The sequence below is a fragment of the Gekko japonicus genome, unplaced genomic scaffold (assembly GCF_001447785.1).
Source record: "Gekko japonicus isolate JY-2015 unplaced genomic scaffold, Gekko_japonicus_V1.1 scaffold1415, whole genome shotgun sequence".
Classification (NCBI taxonomy): Eukaryota; Metazoa; Chordata; class Lepidosauria; order Squamata; family Gekkonidae; genus Gekko; species Gekko japonicus.
Window position 1 is genome coordinate 2,256 of NW_015176013.1, and position 23,219 is coordinate 25,474.

General features: G+C 42.5%; 1 protein-coding gene across 1 annotated transcript in view; it reads left to right on the forward strand.

Annotated features, from left to right (window-relative positions):
- The first annotated feature begins 1,372 nt into the window (after nt 1–1,372).
- Nucleotides 1,373–23,219, forward strand: part of RNF213 (ring finger protein 213) — a 166,507-nt gene continuing 144,660 nt past the window's right edge. Inside the window, 7 exon segments of the mRNA XM_015426544.1 lie at nt 1,373–1,993; nt 2,749–2,900; nt 6,808–6,966; nt 18,449–18,645; nt 19,381–19,664; nt 20,617–20,879; nt 21,383–21,598. Of these exon segments, the coding sequence (XP_015282030.1) occupies nt 1,601–1,993; nt 2,749–2,900; nt 6,808–6,966; nt 18,449–18,645; nt 19,381–19,664; nt 20,617–20,879; nt 21,383–21,598 (1,664 nt within the window). The 5' untranslated portion in view covers nt 1,373–1,600.

Here is a 23,219-nt window from a genome sequence, read left to right on the forward strand (position 1 = left end):
CAAAAAAAAAAAAGAGGCCTTCCCCCCCCCCCCCGGAGAAGATGCAGGCCAAATAGAAAATGGAGAAAGAGAAGACGAAGAAACCCACCAAAAACAACAAGGCAAGCAAATGAAGCACAGTTAAATTAAAAACAATTTTAAAAGCACAGTTAACAATTTCTACAAAGGAAAACTAGAAGAGGAAACCCCCAATTAAAACCCAGAAAGAAGAGACCTGAGGACCTAGGGCCTACTAGGCCTACCCACACCACCAAGCCTCCCTCACCACCACCACACCAACCCCAGGCCCAACCAATAAGACAAAGAAAATTTTTAAAAGAGGTGCCCAAAGTTTTCCAAACCAGGCCAGGAAAAGGGCTCAGGTCCAGGTGGATCAGTCAGGTCAGGACTCAGCAGGAGCAGCAGCACTGCAGCAGGGGCAGCAAAAAATCGCCAACCAGTCAGGCCAACAATCCCTCTCTCTTTCCAACAGTCAGCACAAGAACCAGGATCAGCTATGGAGTCAGGTTGGGGAGACTGGCTCCTTTTATGCTCTCTGACCATGCACAGAGGATTTCAAAAAGATACACCTTCTGTGATTGGCCAGATCAGATGCCAAAAAACCCTATTGGCCAGGCCACACTAGTGCTCCCTCTCTCTCCCTGGGGAAAGAGCAAGTTGGAGCAAGGCAAGTTGCACAACAGCCCTGCAAAAAGTTACAAAGTTTTCCAAACTGCAGTGCATTTTGCAAATGCATTGCAGTGATTGGCTGGTCTGGGTCCCCTCTTCCCCCCTCCCTCCTGAAAACAGGAGGTAGAGGCGGGAAAGAGGAGAAAACGGCGGGAAAACGGGGTTTCCCGGCCGCCCTTTAATGTTTAAAGGGCAAAAAAGCCGTTTTTCGGCATTGTCGAAAAAACCCGAATTTTTTCGGGATTTTTTTTTGGCTTCCGTAGAAGTGCACAGGAGGCCATTTCGGGATCCCGAAAGCCGAAAAAAGCTGAAAAACGTTATTTTCGGCTTTTTTTCGGCTCGGGATCCTGAAATGCACATCCTTAGTTACCACTGAATTCTTTGCTTCAATCTGATTGGGAGAAGACAGAAGCATTGAGGTTAAATCTGTAATCAAACTACTTTGAGCTTTTAAGAGAGGTGGTTTATAAAGGATGGTTCACAGTAAAAAAATAGGATATATATGTGACTCCTTTCCAGCTCCAATTCGTAAAGCTGAAATCCAGGGCATAACTGAGAATGTGCTTGAGAAGGTTCATCTGACTTTGTATCTAATGATGATAATTTCTGTGATTGAAAAATGTGTAACTCCAATGGTTTCTTCCTGTCCTCTTCTATCACATAGAAGAAGAAGAAGAATAGGCATGCGTTCCGCTCTGAGCTTCAAGATACCTTAAGTTCAGCACCATCCACTCTTAGTTGTTCTTTGAATGCTGGAACAGCAGGTGAAAATAATCCAGCAGAACAAAATCAAGCTGAACTAGCTAAAGTGACCAGACCAGAAACGGGTTCCACTGAGGATGATGGACATCAGAATAAAAGCTGTAATCCCTTGGACTCGGATCAAAATCCAGTAAATGTGGCAGAAAATCACAGTGATACCATTGATCTCATGCTTCACTCAGATGGAGTACTAAAAAAGGGCGGTAAAAATGGTGCAGTAGCTGCAGGGGAAAAGATGGAGAAGGACAACTCCAAAATAAATGTTGTAGTTGATGAACAGCTAGCTTCTAATGGAGGACAGAATGACATTAATTCTTCTGCAATGCAAAAGACACTGGAAAATATAACAATGGATACAAATCCACGCATTTCCACAGGAGATGCAAGGAACATGCCAGACCTTCACTTAAATGTGAAGTCATCTGAAAATACAGGTGCAAATTCCAGTGTGGAAGATCGAAATTTGATTAAGATGTTTTTGCCAGAATCTGAAACAAAACAAACTTGTAAAAAAGAAACTGAAAAAGAGGCCAAGCAACAGAGAAGTAATTCTGACACAAAGGTAAGATCAATGTTAAAGCTTAATTTGTTTTCTGGTTGTGTAGGAATGCTGTGGAACAATGGATAATTTTTCTCTTACTAATATGGTTGCTTTTAGTGTTATGGGGCATTCACACTGCTACTGAAAATCAGTAGGCGTGCCTAAATGTGCAATAGATTGAGTTATTGGGTTTTCTGCAGGTTTTCAGTTGTGGCATTTGTAGTTCAACAGTAGTGTGAAAGCGAGCTTTGTCATGTCCAACTTTTCACACTGTCTGGCTCTAATGAAACCAATACCTTCTTGGACAACTTAACCAGCTTTCTAATTGGCTTTGCAAAGACAAGTAGGGATGAGTAGGACCTGGCTCACGAACATAAGTTTGTGACAAATTTTGGCCAGTTCATGGTTTGTGAAGCAAAGTTCATGAACTGAAGAGCCGTCACAAACTTCCATGAATTTTAAGGCAGTTTGTGGTGGTTTGTGAAGAGCAGAAAGCAAGGGTTTAAATGGCTCTAAGCTGCTCTCCACTGCTCAGCTGATTTTTGCCGGAACCAGAAAGCAGGGGTCACAGACTGGTTCAGTTTGTGAACCAACCTCCCAGTTTGTATCAGTTCGTGGTTTAACCACAAACCAAAACAAACTGCAAAAATGCGGTTTGTACCCATCCCTAAAGACAAGCACACAGATGGATATAGATATGCGTTACAAATAGGGTTTTTAACTTGGCTAGGTTTATGTGACAATCTTTTAAGCATACGTTAAAACATATGTTACAGAAAATAAAGCTGGAAGAAAAAACAACTGAAGAAGGGAATACCTGTGAAAAACTAGCAATTCAAATGAAAGGAACTGAGAAAAAAGGGAAAGCTGCTGCATCAAATAAGAAAAAGCAACAATCAGATCAGAGCAATGAGAAGCAACAGAGAAGGTATCACTCTCACATTTGTAGACGTGGTATTGAATATAGTAAAGATCAGCCGATAGCTGTTTTTTAATAAAGACTGATTCTCCCCCCCCCCCCGAACAGGATTTAAAAAACCTCAAAGCACGACTAAAGCAGAAGCTACCTAAACAAGTAGTCTGTAGCTAGGGTGGATAATGGGGGGGGGCATTGTACTTTGCATGTTTTAAACTTGGATTTGTAAGGTATTTTGTGGTATTCATAGACACTTCAAATGTCAAAAGCTACTTTTTATACAAGAAAGGGTGTGTATGTTTGTGAGTTTAAAGACTGCAATGGATAAACCTCAATACGCAGTTGGTTTTTGAGTCAGGAGTTTTGTTTGTGTTTGAGTTTGGAAAAGGTTTTAAGTTCCCCAAAAGGAGTAAGTGGGTAATAACCATACCTTACAGGTCCTTGTTTGTCTTCATCAGTGACATAAGCCAATTCCTAAAGTTGGTGAGAGCAAAATGCTCAGTTCCATGCTCACTGTGGTGTTATGCATTTGCCAGAGCCAAGCAAGCTAATGAATTAGCAGTGTCTTCTCCCACACTTTGTATGATGTTCTCTCTATATAAAATAAGCATAATTTTGGCCAAAATTATAACACATTCAGCATAGGTGTACCTTTCTCACCTTGAGCAGGTACAACATACAGGCTGCACGATAGTGTAGATAATGGGGCCTTAATTAGAGAAATCTCTCTACAGTTTTTCCCCCAGCCTTTCTCTGTGACTTAAATTCCAAAGTGTGCTATCATTGTTCCACTAAGTGAGTACAATATTCTTCTGTAGTTGGTTATAGTAATGACAGTGAACCCAAATTCAGTCCTAAAGTGATGCATTTGTGCTGCCTTAACAGTGTTAAGGTACTATAGCCATTTCCACATGGGTTATTTGCCCTGGTTTCAGTGCTGTTGGGAGTGTGTTTTCCCCCCATGCTTCCCCACAGCATCATGGTACATTCATGCACTTCCCAGGATTTCTTTGGCTTTTCTCTGATTTTTCCGAAACTGTCTTTGCTGTCAAGTTTTTGAAAAGATTGCAGCAAAGCCTAGATGGCTCCCAAATGGGTGGGACATTTGTATTTTCCTGGTCCAGCCCACATGACAACAGCCCTGCTTTGTTCCTCCAGTGATTATTATTCGTCCTGCCATTGGCACTGGAACTGAATATTTTTGTATCACTGCAACAATTTGTGTTTCAGGTTCTTTGGAGTTCCATCTTTAATCTGTATCTATATATATATAAAAGAAAGTCCCCTCACCATAAAATCAACACCCAGGCCAAACTCCTGGACCTAGAAACATAACATTTGGGGAGAGCACTCCTACCATGACGTAGATGCTCGCTAAGAAGGGATTTTTAGAAATTTGACCCCTAATGGGGTCAAAAAGGGTAAAATGTGCTCCCCCCATTGATTCCTATGTGGCTGCCAGGCTGCTGCCTCCTTGCACCCCCCACTCTCTGGTTGGTCAGCTGCAGAGCTCAGTGTTCTGAGGTAAAAACAGTTACAGGAGACTGCACAGAGCTAATGACAGTTAAGGAAATCAGGAATGGCCAACAACCAACTGTGAGGTGCAGTAATGCTGCTGGCCCAGCCTCTCTGATGGCTTCAACGCACTCCCCCCACCTCCTACACCTAACAGGCGGTTGTCTGTCAGGTGCAGCAGCGGTTGCAGGGTGCTTAAAGCCACAAGGGAGCCCGCCCCAGCAGTAACACCTTAGTGATCCTGCCAGCCCCGCCTCCACAACAGTGGCTTCTGATACTCCTCCCCCTCCCCTTCTTACACTGGACAGGCAGCTGCCTGTCAGGTGTAGGAGAGGAGGTGGGATGCTTACAGCTGCTGGGGAGGTTTGCTCAGCAGGATTGCCTTAACCCTGCTGCTAGTCCAGCATCCCTGATGCCTTTAAACATAATCCCTCCCAACACCAGACAGGCGGGTGTCTGTCAGGTATAGGAGCAGGACCAGGGTACTTTAATCCATCAGAGATGCTGCCCCAGCAGGATCACTTTAGCGGTGCTGCTGGCCCAGCTTAGCCACACTCCCACCCACAATGGAAATAAACTGGTTTGTTTTATTAGGTTATTTAGCTTCTCACAATGTGGGTTCTAAAAAATTGGTTCATATGAACTTGCTTAATATCTGGTTGCTTGGATGGTGTTTTGTATACATAGTTATGTTCCACTTCTTAAATGTAACATAAATGAGAGGCAATTTTGAAAAGGGGGGGGGCATGCCTTCCCCGCCAATTCAGTGCCCAGGCCAAACCCCTTCACCAAGAAACCCGAAATAAGTGGCGTGCATTCCTACCATGATGTCAAGCCCCCCACAAAGAGATCTCTTAGAAACACGACCCCTAAGGAGGTAAAAAAGGCGCAAAATGTGTTTCCCCAATTGTCTTCCATGTGCCTGGCAAGCTGCTGCCTCCTTGCCCCCCCATTGGTCAATTGTATAGTTCAGAGTTCTGAGGTAAAACCTGCCTGCTTATACCCACCTCCCTCTGATTGCTCAGCTGTGGATCTAAACACAGTTAGAAGAGACTGCAGACGTTAATGAATGTTCATGGGGACATAGTAAAGGACCTTTTTAGGAGCCATTTTGATGCGTGCCTCCCTCATGAACCTGAAGAAATGTCCACCGCATCACCGCTCCCTCACACCAACTCTCACTCAACCTCTCACCTCTTACTGCTCCCAAGAAAGCTCCTGGCAAACATCGAGCCAGATACCCCAACCCCAACGCTACAAGGAAGAGGCAACTTAGGAATGCGGCAAAGACATTTGCACATAGTACTCCTGCGGGGCACTGAGCTGCGCAGGCCAAGTACCAGCGAGATCGCCCTGAGGTGCTCAGAACAACACAGTCTCCATATGAGCATAACAATCTAGGAACACAAGTAGAAAGGCCATGACTTTCATGGAAGGTGGCAGGAGTTGACGTAACAGACGACTGCTTCTTAAATGGACAGTTCTATGTTGCTTGCTCCAGAGTGAGCTCACCAAGCATCCTGGTGATCCTAGCACTTGAGGGCAGATCCACCAATGTGGTCTACAGAGAGGTCCTTCAGTAGTAGAGAAAAAAAAATTATGCATGTCTATCTTTTTCACTACAATCTTCTCCATTAGAATTCCTACAGCAAATGTTACATTTCAGACTTCACATCATCAGTATTATAACTGGATTCACAGAACTTAAATACCCTAGCGAAGCACGGGTATCAGGCTAGTTTAAAAATAAAAGTAAGTTTCTCTAGCCCATTTCATTGTAGAAATTTAAAGGAAAGGGTGTATCTTTGCAATGGGGGTTGGAGCCTTAAAAAATAAAAAAAATATATTAAAGCTAAGAGTTAGAGAACCTGATATGCATGTTGGTACAATGACATGATGGTATTTATTTGCTGATTAAAATTGCTGGGATGTCAGAACTACAGAAGAATCGGCTGTGCGGAAGCCCTGCTGCTGCTGTGCTGTATCAGCAGGTGCAGCAGCAGTGGGGAAACTACACAGCCCCGTCCCCACGTGAAAAACATCTACACATCTTATGAATCGTATAAATCTAGCTATGTTTCTGAATTGTTTAGGAATCTGATTCCTATTGTTTCATAATATGAATATCTGTTAGTTTTCATAATTATTTAATTGATATCTGAATTTCTACTAGAACTCTTCTTGCAGCTTCTGAAGGTTTATTGTCTGTTTTTCCATACCATGATGCTGTATACTTTCTTAGCATTTGTGTTTCCCCCTCTCTCTAAAATAGAGTTTTAGTTTTAAATTTCAACACTTTGTGACAATTGAATCACCTAGTGAGTTACTATCTATGAGATTACCCAAACTGTTATAGTTATCTGCCAGAACAAATTATGCTAACTTTTCTTACTCACTGTTGCAGCCAAATGAACAGCAGAGATAGTATTACAGTATACTTTCATGCCATCCTGTCTAAGGACTTCAAGTTGGATCTTAAGAATCATAAAGTGTTCGTTAGGGCACAAGGCATTTCTGGATATTGGAACTGGAATGATAATGTTTGTGAGCTGACTTGCTCAAAGTAAGTACAATTCTCTATGTTCAAGCATATATAGGATTCAATAGCAAGAAATCAAACTTTTAAAAAAGTTTTGGCAAGGTTATGTTATCTAGGAATGTTAATATTTTCCCCATGCCTTTGTTTAGACTAGTGTTCTGCTTTCTGTTTCAAATATGATATTCCTTAAGTTATGTTAGCTAATGTTTTTACTAGCTCAGGCAAAGCCTGTATGTGCTAATTTTTTTTTGTTAAAGTTGATTCATGACAAATACCCAGAATAGCCTATGCAAGTAGCATGTTTAATTGCTGAGATCATTAGGGGAGGGAACATAGTTCATTGCCATTCCTGAAAGTTTGTGAAGTACCATCTTCCCGATGTCTTTGAATGCACTCTTCCTTAATTTTTTCCATAGAAATGAATAGCTGACATTTTATTCCTAGGGGGAAAAGTAAAGCACAACACCTGACGATAGCCTTGTGTTGGGATCATAATTTTCCAACCATCTATTGTTCTAGATGGCCTGGTCATGAGATTATTATTGTTAGCTTTTCTTATTATGCCTCAAAGATTTATCTAAATTTTTTCCCCTGTGTTTTGATTTTAAAAACTCCAAAAATCTTAGAATAAACCATAATTTAAACTCATGGTATATTTGTTGTTGTTCAGTTGCACAGTCGAGTCCGACTCTTTGTGCCCCATGGACCACATCACATCAGGCCCTCCTGTCTTCCGTCGTCCTCCAGAGTTTGCTTAATTTCATGTTCGTTGCATCGATAACACTGTCTAACCATCTCATCCTTTGCCATCCCCTTCTTCTTTGACCTTCAATCTTTCCCAGCATCAGGGTCTTCTCCAGTGAGTGCACCCTTCTCATTTGGTGGTCAGTTTGGTGTAGTGGACGGTCAGTTTGGTGTAATGGACAGCCAGTTTGGTGTAGTAGTTAAGTGTGCGGACTCTAATCTGGGAGAACCGGGTTTGATTCCCAGTCCTCCACTTGCACCCTGGATGACCTTGGGCAAGCCATAGTTCTGGCACAGCTGTTCTTGAAAAAAAGAGCAGTTTCTGTCAGAGTTCTCTCAGCCCCACCTACCTTACAGGGTGTCTGTTGTGGGGAAGGGAAGGGAAAGGAGTTTGTAAGCTACTCTGAGACTCCCTTGGGTAGTGAAGGGCGGGGTATAAATCCAATCTCCTCCTCCTCCTCCAGTATCTGACCTTCCAAGGAACAGTCGGGGGTGATTTCTTTTAGGATTGACTGATTTGATCTCCTTGCAGTCCAAGGGACTCTCAAGAGTCTTCTCCAGCACCATTCGGCGCTTGGCCTTCCTTACATTCCAGCTCTCGCAGCCATCTGGAGATGTCCATGCATAGTTTGTCCTCTTAGTTTGTTGGAAGAGGGTGTTTGCTATGACCAGCATGTTCTCTTGACAAAACTCTGTTATCCTTTGCCTGGCTTCATTTTGTTCTCCAAGGCCAAACTTGTCCATTATTCCGGTTTGACTTCCTTGAGCAGTTCCGCAGGGCCTGCAAAACGGAGCTCTTCCGCCAGGCTTTTGAGTAGGAGCCGCCGCCCTACTATGCCACCACCGTCCCTACTATGCCACCACCGTCAAGACATCTGAATGGATGCATTGACGGGGCCCCAGGAAGAACTTGGAATTACATCAGAAACGCCATCACCACTGGATATGTACGCTGAGAATACCAGCTCGAGTCGTGGGGATACCATAACATCTTGGATCTAGGACACCAGTAACTGGATAGAGCACTTTAGTCTTAGTTTTGATGTTTTATTATATTTTTATATGTTTTTACTTATGGCTAGACTAATGATCTGGCCTCTGTTAGCCACCCTGAGCCCACTGGGGAGGGCGGGATATAAGTGTGAAAAATAAATAAATAAATACTTTAGCATTCCAGTCCCCTATGATGAAGAGGACATCTTCTTGGTGTTAGTCCTAGGAGGTGTTGTAGGTCTTCATAAAAGTGGTCCACTTCAGCCTCTTCTGCGTCATTGGTTGGGGCATAGACTTGAATTACTGTGATGTTGAATGGTTTGCCCTGGATTTGGACTGAGATCATTCTGTCATTTTTGAGATTGTATCCCATTACTACCTTTCTCACTCTCTTATTGACTATAAAGGCTACACAATTTTTTCTATGGGATTCTTGGCCTCAGTAGTAGCTATAATGGTCTTCTGAGTTAAATTCACCCATTCCCGTCCACTTTAGTTCACTGATTCCCAAGATGTTGATGTTCAGTCTTGCCATATCATTTTTGAGCACATCCAACTTACCTTGAGTCATAGATCTTACATTCCAGGTTCCTATGCAGTATTGTTCTTTGCAGCATTGGACTTTTCCTTTCACCATCAGACACATCCACAGCTGAGCATTCTTTTGGCTTTGGCCCAGCCGCTTCACTCTTTCTGGGATTACTTGTACTTGCCCTCTGCTTTTCCCTAGTAGCATACTGGACACCTTCCGACCTGAGGGGCTCATCTTCTAGCATCATATCTTTTAGCCTTTTGTTACTGTCCATGGGGTTTTCTCAGAAAAGATACTGGAGTGGGTTGTGATTTCCTTCCCTAGAGGATCACGTTTTGTCTTGAGTGCTCCGCTGTGGCCTGTCTGTCCTGTGTGGCCCTCCATGGCATAGCCTGCAGCCTCATCAAACCACGCAAGCCCCCTCGCTACGTCAAGGCAGTGATCTATTAGAGAGAGAAACTTGTCGTATATTTTTTGTTGTTGTTGTTCAGTTGCACAGTCGAGTCCGACTCCTCATGACCCCGTGGACCAGATCACGCCAGGCCCTCCTATCTTCTGCCGTCCTCTGAAGTTTGCTCAATTTCATGTTTGTTGCATCGGTGACACTGTGTAACCATCTCATCCTTTGCCGTCCCCGTCTTCTTTGACCTTCAGTCTTTCCCAGCATCAGGGTCTTCTGCAGTGAGTGCTCCCTTCTCATTTGGTGCCCAAAGTATTTGAGCTTCAACTTCAGTATCTGGCCTTCCAGGGAACAGGCAGGGTTGATTTCTTTTAGGATTGACTGATTTGATCTCCTTGCAGTCCAAGGGACTCTCAAGCAGTGTTCCCTCTAAGCTGAGTTAGCGTGAGCTAGCTCACAGTTTTCTAGCCTCCGGCTCACACATTTTTGCTGTAGCTCAGGAAGGATGACTCCAGAGCAAACTAATTTATGCAGTAGCCAAATTGCTCACTCACAACTTTAATGCCAGTTGCTCAGAAAGTAGAATTTTTGCTCACAAGACTGCACAGCTTAGAGGGAACATTGTTCTCAAGAGTCTTGTCCAGCACCATAGTTCAAAAGAATCTATTCTTCGGGGCTCGGGCTTCCTTATAGTTCAACTCTCGCAGCCTTACATTGCTACTGGGAATACCATTGCTTGGACCATGCAGACTTTTGTTGGCAGGGTGAATTACAAAACCATAACTACAGTTTAAAACATCAGATGCAGTACTATGTGTTTAAAAAGAGGAAACAGTGTGTCTATATATCTAACTATGAACCCAGCCCTGTTTGTAGATACTTTCATCTGCAGATTCGGGTGGAGGGAAGGGAAATTTTCCCACAAACCTAGGGGACCCCCCAGGTTTGCAGGAAAAACTAATGTACCTAAATTGGAGTGTTAGTTAATCCACCCCCACTATCAAAAGCAGTGGAGCAGATGGAGAAGTGAAACAGAAACACTAACTTGAAGTTTAGCCAGGTAGAATGGATTGACAGAGTGAAGACACGGCAAAGGGAAAGAAATAGAGCAGGCTAAAAAATAGAGATTGTTAAATCCAGTTTAAAATTACTATTTCTTGTGAAAATAAAAAGTTGAGGAAGGAGTAAAATTAAGGACAAATGTGGGCAAAACTACATATAGGAGAACACAAACATTGGACAGCTGAGTTGGGAATATGCCAGGACCTTTGCAGTGCTTCCAATCCAGCTAGCGGTGAGCCCCAGTCCATGCTCTGCCTTGCTCCTCATTGGATGAACTTCCACAGATCTTATTCGTGGTCTCTGTGCATCACACCTCTGAGATATAGTGCACCTGTGCCGATCCCAGTCGGTAAACTTGAAAGCTTGAAAGCTAAAGGGATTTTTGCACCCACTCCCGAGTCACGCAGAGGGGGCTCCTCTGTGCGACTACAGAGAAGGGCACAATGATCCTGCCAGTTTTCTTGTGACTGACGCGCTGTTAGGATCTTTGTTAGGATTACAGGCCAGTCAGTCTGACATCGATACCGGTTAAATTGGTGGAAACCATTATTAAGGAAAGAATTAGTAGGCACATAGATGAACAAAACCTATTGAGGCAGACTCAGCATGGGTTCTGTAAGGGAAGATCTTGTCTCACTAACCTGTTAGTATTCTTTGAGGGGGTGAACAAACATGTGGACAAGGGGGATCCAATAGATATTGTTTACCTTGACTTCCAGAAAGCTTTTGATAAAGTTCCTCATCAAAGGCTCCTAGTAAAGGTAAATTTCCCTTGCTTGAAAGCCAGTCAAATCCGACTCTAGGGTTGCGGTGCTCATCTCCGTTTCAAAGCCGAAGAGCCAGCGCTGTCCGAAGACGTTTCCGTGGTCATGTGGCCGGCATGACTAAACACCAAGGCGCACGGGACGCTGTTGCCTTCCCACCCAAGTGGTACCTATTTATCTACTTGCAATTTCTTGCTTTTGAACTTTTATGGATCAAAAACTGGCTAATTAATAGAAAACAGAGAACAGCTGTGCCAGAACTATGGCTTGCCCAAGGTCATCCAGCCAGGTGCAAGTGGAGGACTGGGGAATCAAACCCGGTTCTCCCAGAGTAGAGTCCACGCACTTAACCACTACACCAAACTGTCTCTCTGAATTCCTGTTTATATACTGTAAACCAAACTCTATGGTGGTCACCTCATCTTCAAAAGGTAGACGCATGCATACCCCACCCCACCCCCTGATAAGGAAGGAAAAAAGTTGGATTCCTTTGGGAGGAAATTCTATTCTGCTGGTGCCTTGGGCATCAAAACTTGAAATTACGCCACCTGTATGGACAGGTACCAATATGCCCTCTGGGAACAACTATCTGAGTTTATTGCATCCCTCCCCGAAGACCCCAACTGTCAGGCCAGGTGGATTCAGAAAGGATGGATGCTACTGGCTAAATACCAACTCAATTCAGCCAAACGTACATTGGATGTATCAGCCAAAACACTTTCTTCAGCTATTGTCCTCCGTCGTCATGCATGGCTGAGATCCACTACCTTTCAGCACAATACCAAGTCTTACACGGAAGATCTCCCCTTTGAGGGGGAAGATCTCTTTAGCTCCACTACAGACACTGTTCTTCAGAACCTGGATAGAAGTATCAAAACATCTTGTAACCAATGTTCCCTCTAAGCTGTAGAGTCCTGTGAGCAAAAATTCTACTTTTTGAACTACTGGCATTAAAGTTGTGAGCAGGTGATTTGGCTACTGCATAAATTAGTTTGCTCTGGAATCCTCCTTCCTGAGCTAAGACCAAAACGTGTGAGCCGGAGGCTAAAAAACTGTGAGCTAGCTCACACTAACTCAGCTTAGAGGGAACACTGCTTGTAACCTAGGAGTATCTTTCTCCTCCAGACAGGGTAAATCCAAACCCTGGAACAAGTATTGGTCTCACCGGTCCTTTCACAAGTCGTCCCCTGAAATGCAATGGCAACAAAGATCTCCTCATACACCTTGTTCATACGGAACCTAACCTAGGATTGCTACTGCCACTGAATCTAGAGCTAAAGCTTGCAAGGGCCCCAAACAGGGTATTTGACTTGGGACCCCTACCCCTACTACTGGGACTTACTTGCCTCCATCCCTACCTTTCTGCCTGGAGATGGATCATGTCAGACAAACAGGTCCTTTCTGTTATCTCAAGACTGGTATATGATAGAGTTCACCCATGTTCTAACAATGTCAGCCTTCGTTACCATTCCTCCATCCATCACTCTCCTAGAAGAAGTGCAAAATCTGTTAAACAAGCCATAGAATCTCTCTCCCCCCCCCCCAGCCACCATCTTGGCTTTTACTCCCGTTATTTTATGGTCCCCAAGATGGATGGAAGTTTACATCCCATTATGGATCTCAGAGAACCTAATTGGTCATTGTCTACAAAAGGTTTCGAATGACATCGTTGCAAAAACATCCTTCCGCTTTTGGGACATGGCACTTGGATGGCGACCCTAGATCTACAGGACGCCTATTTCCATGTAATGATACATCACTGTCTCAGACAGTTTCTTCAGTTCACCACAGGGGACCAGCATTACCAGTACAAGACTCTCCCCTTTGGTCTGTTCATGGCTCCTCATGTATTTACAAAGATGATGGTTGTGATTGCTGCCCATCTGTGTCTGCAACGGATAAGGATTTTCCTGTTTAGAGATGACTGGTTGTTAGTGGCAGACTTCAGACCCGCTCTTCTACATCACATAGACTTGACTCTGTTACTGCTGTACTCCCTGGGTCTTTGTGTGAATTGCAAAAAGTCGATGCTCAACCCCTCCAAATGCCTCCCTCCCCCACAAAAGGGTGGAAGACATAATTTGTCTCATTTGACAAATTCGTTTGCAGGGTGATGCATCCGCCATGCAACTTCAATGCCTCCTGGATATGATGGCTGCTACGACTGCTGTGAGCATATTTGCAAAACTCTGCATAAGACTTCTGCAACTTTGGTTCCTGAGGCAGTTCAAGCCTCAGCATCAGCCTCAGTCTCAACGCTTCCTCATTCCTCCTCATATCCTGACCTTCTTGGAATGGTGGGAGGATCGCCGGAACCTTCTAGTGGGTGCACCCTTTCACCCACCTGTTCTGTCCTTGACTATAACAACAGACACATCCCTGTGGGGCTGGGGCACACATCTCAAGGGCCTGTGTGCAGGCTCCAACTGGGAAAGTCAACTGTCGCACCAGTACATCAATTTTCTGGAACTTCTGACTTCCGGTCGGCATGGCGCGGCGACGGGCGGTTCTCGGCTGGAGCTGAGGACGCCCGATCCCTTCCCGCTTCGTCTGGGGGCTCCCGGTCTGCGGGAGCAACCAGCCAGCTCTCCCGGAGAGAGAGCTGGAGTAGGGGGCTTGATTGTGGCCCCTCCCGCGATTGGCAACGCGGGGGGGTGCCCACTTTTTGCCCCAAAGCAGGAGCGGTTTGAGGAGAGGAACATGGCCGCCATGTTCCCTATAGCTGCTGCCTCCCGTTTTTACCTAAAAGTTTAAAAGGATTACGCTAGCAGCAACAAGGGGAAAAAAGAAAGAACAGTGAGTACATACTTCCTTAAGTATCAAGAAACTGGGGGAAAACTCCTAGTAAAAAGGAAAAGAAAGCGGCCAGGAAAGCGAGAGGGAAGGAGTGTGCGCATGTGTAACAAGGACTGTGCTCTCCAGTTAAGCGTATGTTTCTAATCTCTCAGCTGTGCAATAACTGATATTGAACTGAAATAAGACTTTAAAAAATGAAGAAAATGGCATCTGTGAACGAGGATATGGAGGAAGATGTTTTGGTGCCAGAAATGACGATACAGCAATTCTTGCAAATTTTAAGGGAGGGAATGGAGGAAGGCTTTAAGCGGGCGTTCGCAAACCTCCACGGCCCCCAACTGAGGAGTGAAAGCGGAGAAGAGCTGAAGCAAAACAGGCAAAGTTGGGTAGAGGCGTCTAGAGATCAGCAAGAAAAGGAAATTAAAGAGACTCTAAAAAGGAGGATAAAAACAACAAGGAACTACCAGAAGAGGAAAGTAATAAGAAAGAAAAAAGTGGGACCCTGTTTTAACAAGGAGAAAAACCGGAAAAGGAAGAAGCAAGAAGAAGCTGTGTGAAAAGGAAAAAAGAACAACACAAGATGGAGGTATGAATTTTGGAGAGATAGTCTGAAGGGACTAAAAGTGACATGCCACCTTTTTAAGGGAAGAAACCATCTTGAAATGGTGCTACGGATAAAGAGACTCCAGAATTATAAAAGACAACGTAAAGTATATAAGTATTAATTTTGTGTATGCTTTTGGTCTTGTTTGAAAAATGGAATGAACTGGTATGTTGTAAGGGTAAAGTGGAATGAACTGAAAGAAATAATATGATTAGAGGGGTTATTTAAGCAGGAATTAACAAGTTATGGGATGAATTTGAGATTTATAAATGTGTGTTAACTAGTTTGTATATTTATAGTTTACGTTAAAAATGGGATGAATTAATATTTAAGTTAAATGAACTGATGTAATTGTTGTTAAGGTAGGAAGTAAATGTGTGTGGAGTTTAAGCAGAAATTACATTTTATGGGATTAATTTGAGTTTCATAAATGTGTGTTATTATTTTGTATATTTATAGTGTACGTTAAAAAGGGGATGAATTAATATTTAAGTTAAATGAGATGATGTAATTGTGGTTAAGGTAGGAAGTAAATGTGTGTGGAGGGATACATGTTAGCCAAAATAGAATAAACTGAAGGTTGGAATCATAGTTTTAAAAAATAGGTAATTAATTAATATGGAAGGGTTTCAATATTTAGGAGCTCTTTTCTGATTGTGGGTGAGTTGTCTTTATTGTGGGAATGTTTAAAGTTAATGTGATTAGAGGGTTAGTAAGGTATAATTTATAGTTTTTAAAATGTGGGTTTATGGAAGGATTTCAGTAATTTAGTGTGTGTTGTTTTGGGCTCTGGAGTTAAGGATTAGGAGGGTTAGTTATTTAAGGTGTAAAAATATTGGAATGGGAAGAAATGGAAGTTCGCAGCAGTTAGTTAAATTACAAATTTGCAAAAAAACGACCCTGGTTAGAGCAGCTGGGGGGTAAACAAGGTAAATATGAAAATATAAATAAAAACAGAAAAATAGACCTATAAAATAAAAATGTATTAAAATAAGGCAAAAAACCAAAAATTTATGGAAATATTGTATAGAAAGCTCTTTAGTATTGTTGGTTGAGAGAATAGGTTGATAAGGAGAGATGGTCGATTTAACAACTGATCCAAAGTGATTATTAATGGATGTATATAAGTTCTACCTAAGAGTTAGCTATTGGGAAAATGGGAGGCAGAAGAAAAATTGAATAATGATAACTGTTGGTGTTGCTGCTGTATAATATATTTGTTGTAAAGGTGTTAATGGGAAGATATGAATATTGCTTAATTATTAAGGATCAGAGCATAATGTAAAAATCCAATAAAATATATTTTTTTTTAAAAAAAAATTCTGGAACTTCTGGCTGTCAAGTATGCCCTTCAATTCTTCCATCACTTAGTGTCTCATTGCACAGTTGCTGTTCTGATGGACAGCACCACTGCCTTGTTTTTATATAAATTGCCAAGGCGGCACAGTCTCAAGAAGCCTATGCAGACTGGCTCTGGAGATTTGGGAAGAATGTCAGTCCAGGAATGTCTTCCAGGTTGCAGCCCATCTCCCAGGCTCACAGAACATGAGTGCAGATTTTCTGAGGGTGGGTGGGTGGGTGGGGGAGCATCACTGCACGAGTGGGAACTCAATTGGAAGAATCTCCAACCTGTGTTTGAAGTGTGGAGCCACCCACTGGTGGATGTCTTCGCGACACAGCAGAACAAAAAATGTTGTCCTTCTCCAGAGTGGGAACAGATCCTCTCTCGGGGACAATTTCCTGTACCCTTGGTTCCACCAGCATCTGAGCCGCCCTGAGCTGGCCTTGCTGGGAGGGCAGGGTAAAAATCAAATCAATAAATGAATCTATTCATCTTTCTTCCAATTCCTTTACTCACCAGAGTGATTCACAAGATCATACGGGAGTCTCTGAGGTGTATTCTTGTGACACCATGGTGGCCTCGCCAGCATTGGTTCCCCAAGCTGCTTTAGCTCTTGAGGGGCTCCTTCCACCACTTTCTGGCAGCCCCAGATCTCCTTCTCTCTCTGGGTGGCTTGGTGCTTTACCACAGTGTTCCACATCTGAAACTTACAGCGTGAAGAATTCAATGACAGTCCTTAAACAGAGGATAGACCACATCCTATTGATCTGTAAAAAGTCCTCCACCTGCAAATCCTGTGACTGCAAGTGGAGAAAATTCTTGGGCTACCTTAACTCCACTGGGCTACCTCCACCCCCTTTGGATTTGTCTGCTATTTTTAGTTTTCTGTTATCTCGTCTGGATTTAGGTTTCAGCCACCCCTCACTTTGTGTGTATCTGGAGGCTGTTTCCGCTCATCATTCTCTGATTGATGGCTATTTGGTGTTCACTCTCCGGCTCACTAAGAGATTTCTCAAGGGGTTTGTCTGCCTTTTTCCTGCGCTTCGTCATCCCACGCTAGCCTGGAACCTTCCGTTGGTCCTGGCAAGAGTGTCTGGATGACTGTTTGAGCCTATGGCTATATGCAGCCTGCAGCTTCTCTCCTGGCATTTCTATTCGCTGTTACTTTTGCTAGGCGAGTGAGCAAGCGGTCAGCCCTCTGCTGCGACCTCCCCCAGTTTAAAAAAAATTAAAAACTAAATAATTCAAATTATAAATTAATATGAAAAGTTTGTATAATATTCCATTCAGTTTCATGTTGCTTATTCATTTAAAATACCATGGGTTATTTTTCAGGATTATTTGAAAAATATAAAGAAGAAATTAAGCATTGGGTTGCTCTTAAACAGAACATTGAACTGTAGCAAGAGGCTGACACCTTCATTACTATAGGGTTACTCTTGAGGAAAATTGGGACAAAATGAGCTACAGTTCTTTACCTGGGCCTGGAACCTCTCCACTTGTGACAGATGAGCACAAGAGCTCATCTCCCATGAATACTCAGTTGAATTTGTCTCAACGCCACAGGACAGATTTCTGACTGTTCCCAAAGCTCTAGGAAAGCTGCAGCAAATCATGGATGCTATAGATCAACTGCAGAAGGTTGAAGCAATCCAACCATTTCCCTCATATCTAAGAGGCTTAGTGACTACTCAGTCTTCTTCATGGTGCTGAAATGCAATGGGGACTGGAGAGCCATTCTGGATCTCAAGTTCCTCAACAAGCAAATGAGGCAGAGGAAATTAAAGATGAAGACTCTCATTGCAGAAACAGTTCTGAAACAGTCTGAAGAGCCAGCTCATTCCGTTTTAGGAGACTGAATACTTGGACACATAAACTCAGTATAATGCAGGATATTCTTTCCTGCCCTTAATGGCAGGAAGATAATGGCAGTAATCAAATTGAGTCATTCATCTTAATGATTTACAAGGTCTCATGAGCCAGGACTCACACAAGTCTTCTTCAGTGGAACACTCCCACCTTTCCAGAATCACATAGTGCTCAAGCTTCACTGCAGAGTAGCCTTGAACCAGTGCCTTCTAAGAGATTTGAAATGCTGGATAATAAAGTCACACCTCTTCCAAGGAAAACCAACCCAAATTTGACCCAACCCAAGAGCTCTGTTTTCCTTCAAAAGTTTTGTTAGAACAATAGATAATATTGCTTGTCTTTTGTCCTTCTTTCATAAAGCATGTGAACATATGTACATATCCATTCTGTTTTCAAACAGGGATCTTGGAGAGCATGGGTATTTATTCGATGGCTGGGTGACCATTTCTAAAGATAACATGAATAAACCCATTCCCTATAAATACTATGTTTTGCGTGGCAAGAGAGCAGAGTATGAATTCATTTACAAAGTTTGTCAAGAAGGGTCGTTTGTAAATCGTTGTATGTACATACAGTCAGATGAACTGAGTGGTACAGGTAAGAAACTGTTCCTGGTATATGAGTGATTTTGATAATAGAGATTGGTCAGTATGCGAGTAAATGGAAATTGAAACTATTTTTTTCAGTGTAGCCATTAAGACAAGATGCTACTTGCTGAAAGAACTATGTTAATCAGTTGTGTATAGTTACTATATTTTGTTTTAATGATTATATCCCTGAAATATCTGTTGACTGTGTGATAGAATTATTGTATACCTAAGATTCAACCTGAGAGCAAGAGAAAGGAAAAGACTTGCTGCCAAAGTGTAATATAGAAGTCCTGATTTGTTAAGGACAGAATAGTTGTGTTACTGGTATACATTGGAAAGGCAAAGTCCAGAAACAGCTTGCAGACATCAGGGAAAATTATAAATGTCTGTATACATGTATGCATACACACCTTGAAGACTTGAAAGTATATTAAACAACTATGTTGAAATTGTGACTGGAAAATGGTGGTATGGGTGTACGTTTTGATGGTCATGGAGTGCTCGACATGTCTTCCTGTCTTGCATAATGGGAACTTACGACCTTTGCAAGAAAACAGAGTTGTATCCCCCTACTCTGTTCAGCAAGTGTGGGGCTTTCCACTGGTGGAAAGGAGCCTCTTCTACTGGGGAAGGGCCTCTTCTACCAACAAGAAGACTCTACTTTATTTTAACTAGGCAGAGTTGTGGTATCCAGCCTTATGTCTCCTGTTATAAAATCTGAACAAAATGCTTGTTTTAACAGACTGGCATCAGTATGATGATATAGTATGCGCCAAACCCTCTGATAATTGGTGGAACCGTGTAAAAGACCATATTCCTGGAATGAAAAAAGATACTGTGAAAGGGAAGGAAATTGCAGCAAAAGTAATGTTGGAGGGCCTCTTCAGTATGCTCCATACCTGGACTCCTACCAATGTCAAGAACTTTCTCCAACAGTTGCATCAGTTTTATTTGGTGAATAAAAAACAAATGATACATGAGGGAGCTCCAAGAGAATGGACAGATTTAAAGTTTGGAGAGATAGAGGTAACTGGAAAAAGCTTTCTGAAGAAGCATTACTTCCTTTTTTTGATGCCTGATTTTAAAGTTGCTTGTCCTTTTCTCCCCTCTCTTTGCATTGAACTTAATAAGTAAGGTTTCTGCCATGTGCCATCTCCCCCCTTCTACCGTATGTAGGTAAAACAATCCTATGATTGTTGCCTTTTGAGCAGACTCACAGGCCATTTCCCAGCACAGTTGCTTCTTTCAGGAGCAACTGAAGAAAGGCAGTAGTTGGCAGAAAACTAGCCAAGAAGTGAGCACTGTGACAAAGAAATGGACAAAAGAACCTTCTGTGCAAAACTGAGACTTGAAGCAAGGAGAATTGGTGTAGGTTACTGCTTGTTCCTCCTAGCCCCTTCACCACTGTGTCATGGTGAAGTATGTACTTACTTGGCCATTCCCTGCCACCAGCATTTTCTGGATTCTACTTCTTGTCCCAATCTGATTAGAGATGTGTGCCAAGTAGATGTGAAGTGATAGATCTCCTTAAGGCCCTGCAAGATGGGAGTCTTGAAACACTGGACTGTTATTGTCTACTAGGTGGAAACATTTGTTCTGGAACACTTGACCGTATTCTCTTGCACTCTCTTTTCAAAGTTGCATCGTGCATTGTTATAGTAAAATGAGAGCACTATGTTCAACAATATTTTATATGAGTTTATTTTAACTGTATGCTGGCTTGAGGAGGACTGTAAAGAGATAGCATAGAAATATCCTAAATAAATATCTGAATGCAGCCCAAGATGTATAAGCTTCCTCCTCACAACTGGCCTACTATTATCTCTCTAGCAGATAGGACTTCAGGAGTATGTACTGGTTAAAAATACAATGAGTGATGATCTCGTTAAGATCTTTAGTTCAAAAAGCAAAATTGCTTCTAGAGAAAGCAGGTGCTTTATGGAATAAGGTTTTATTATTATTTTCCTCTTTTATTTAGGTGAAACAGTTGATATTGGATTACTTAAGAGAAACAGCTCGTCAGATTCTTGACCAGAAGTGTACAAATTCCTCATCTCATGACACAGTAGTCCAGAACAAACTTGGCTTGGCATTAATCATTCTTCTGATAGGAGGACGCTACAATCTTCCAACATTAAAAAACGACCTGACACAACTATGTAGCCTTCTTTGTTTGGAGAAGCCTGGAGCAGATGTAGTAAATGAAATCCATTCTGTCAAAGATGTGTTTTCAGAATTGTGGTATGTGGTATATAACTTGGGGTTTGAAAGTTAAGGGCTTGAGGTTGAATTGTATGTAAAATGACTTTAATTGCAGTGTATTTGGATTACTTGGTTGTGATATTGGAAGTCTTATGATGGGCAAAAGTCCTCAAAGCTGTATCTCAGAGATATATCTTTGAAATTTCTGCTTAAGTTGAGATAAAAGGTGAAGATAGCCTTTTGAAAGATGACAAAAACAAACAAAGAGTAGCTCTCATAGTTGCGTTTTTAAAGAGATTCTGCAATGGCTCTTATGCTTCTATGCCTCAGTTACAATGCAGATTTGGAAAAATAGACAGTTAACCAAAATAATTCTGCAGATTTGCGTGTTTGGGGGAAGTTGATAAAAGTAGACTGGCCATGAATATGAAAGTAGTGTTACTATCAAAATTCTGTTCAATGAACCATTGTTATCTTTTAGTTCCGGAACTATATACTACATTTTAGCCTTTTCAAAGCTTACTTTCTTCTGCCTCTTTTAGTATTGAGCACTGTTTCGTTGCCTTCTACAACAACTGTATTGAAGAGCAAATCCACCAGTGGCTATGGACAATTCCAGTTTGTCATCTCTTCAGTGCTTCTGTTGATTTTGCATATGACCATGTGAATTCTCTACTTGAATCTGAAGAGAGATGGGCAGGGTTGGAAGGCCTCATGTTTATTGTATATAGGGATAAACAGCAACACTCCAGTAATAAGTAAGTATCAGTGGATGGTCCGATTATTATTTTTCTTTCTTTCTGAAGGGTTTATGTTCAGTGAGAATCTCAGGTTTCTTGTGAAGTGTGATTATCTTTTCCATATTCTAAATGTGAAACAACTTCATGGCAGTGATGATTCAGTTTGCCATAGAGGGAGTGCCAAGGAAATGTTCATTCAAAATATCTTTAGCCTTTTCAGATTGTATTTGTCTTTAACCATATCCTGCTACATAGGAACCATTTTTATTCATTTTTAAACTATACGTATCAATTGCTTTATGGTATGTCGTATTTCTGTTCGATCTCTTTCAGTGTCTTTTGAGCTTTCTACTCTTTCTGTTGTCTGCAGGGAAAAAGCTTTTTAAAATAAGAAAAGGCTGATTATGAACTTGTTGGACCTGTTTGGGTTCGGAAGAGAGGGGGAGATTGCACAGTAAATATAGTCTCCCAGCCCTGTTGGAATATTTATCGATCTTGATCTCTAAATCCCCTTATCTTTCATTTCTGGCATGTGTGCATTGCACAGAAACACAGAGGGTTTTTTTTTGGCTGTGTTCAGGTGTAATGCCAGAGCATGGGTACGTATATGAACCTTGGGCTTTCATAGCCCCTGCAGTCACCTTTCTCCCTTCCTGCCTGGTGGCCAAGCATAACCTGCCCAGTTACCTTTTAATCTAATACTTATATGTATAGAAATATGTAGTAACACAGAAAGCACAAAAATTTATATTAACAGGAAAAAAAACACACAACACTTTTAAATTTAACACTTCAAGCTGGTTACTTGTGCTTCAGGTGAAGTAGTGTGTAGTAGGCAGGTGCTCTGGCAAGCCCCCCCCCCTTCCCGTAGGCTCATTGGGCATTTCTTACCCAGGACGGGATAATGTTTTGACATCCCTTCCAAAGAGACCACCTCATCTACTGATTGAAAATAAACATGGGATTCCTTTTCATCCCCAAATAGCTGAATGTTCTTGCCCTGCTAGGTTGGGGCCAAGATCTTACTAGGAAACAATCCTATCCTCAGTGTAAGTCTACATCTAGCCAATTGCACCTTGTAACAAAGCTATGGCACTGCCCTAAGTTCAGTGCAGCAAAAGGGACATTTTTGTGTTATCTGCTGAACTGAGCTTTCTCACCGGTGCTAAAGGCTTAATTGGGAGACTTCCCATCATCCTGTGAGGCAGGAAGCAAGTTAAAGTACTTCAGCTTTGCCTCCTTCTAGTTGCTCTTCCTCCTAAATTATTTTCTTGCCTCCAATGAGTCAGTGAGGAAACCTGAGAGCTCTGTTTCATTCTCCCACTGTCCTTTAGTTATTTATTTCTTTGTTTATAGTCCGCCTTCCTCAGAGGGACTCAAGCCAGATTATGTAGGAGTGAATACAGTCAACAAAATGGGACATTCATTAAGCAATGTAGTAGTACAGGGGTGGCTAAAGCGTGGCTCATGGGCCGCATGCAGCTCTTGGAGACTTATTCTGCGGCTCGTGAGGCTTCCCAGGGTCTCTTCAAGCTGCGCTGCCCCCCCCCCCCCCCGGCACCACTGGGCCCTTCACAATGGTTTAATCTGGGTTTGCCCTGCCTCCCCTCAAGTGGGGCCTATATGCCCTATGAAGGGG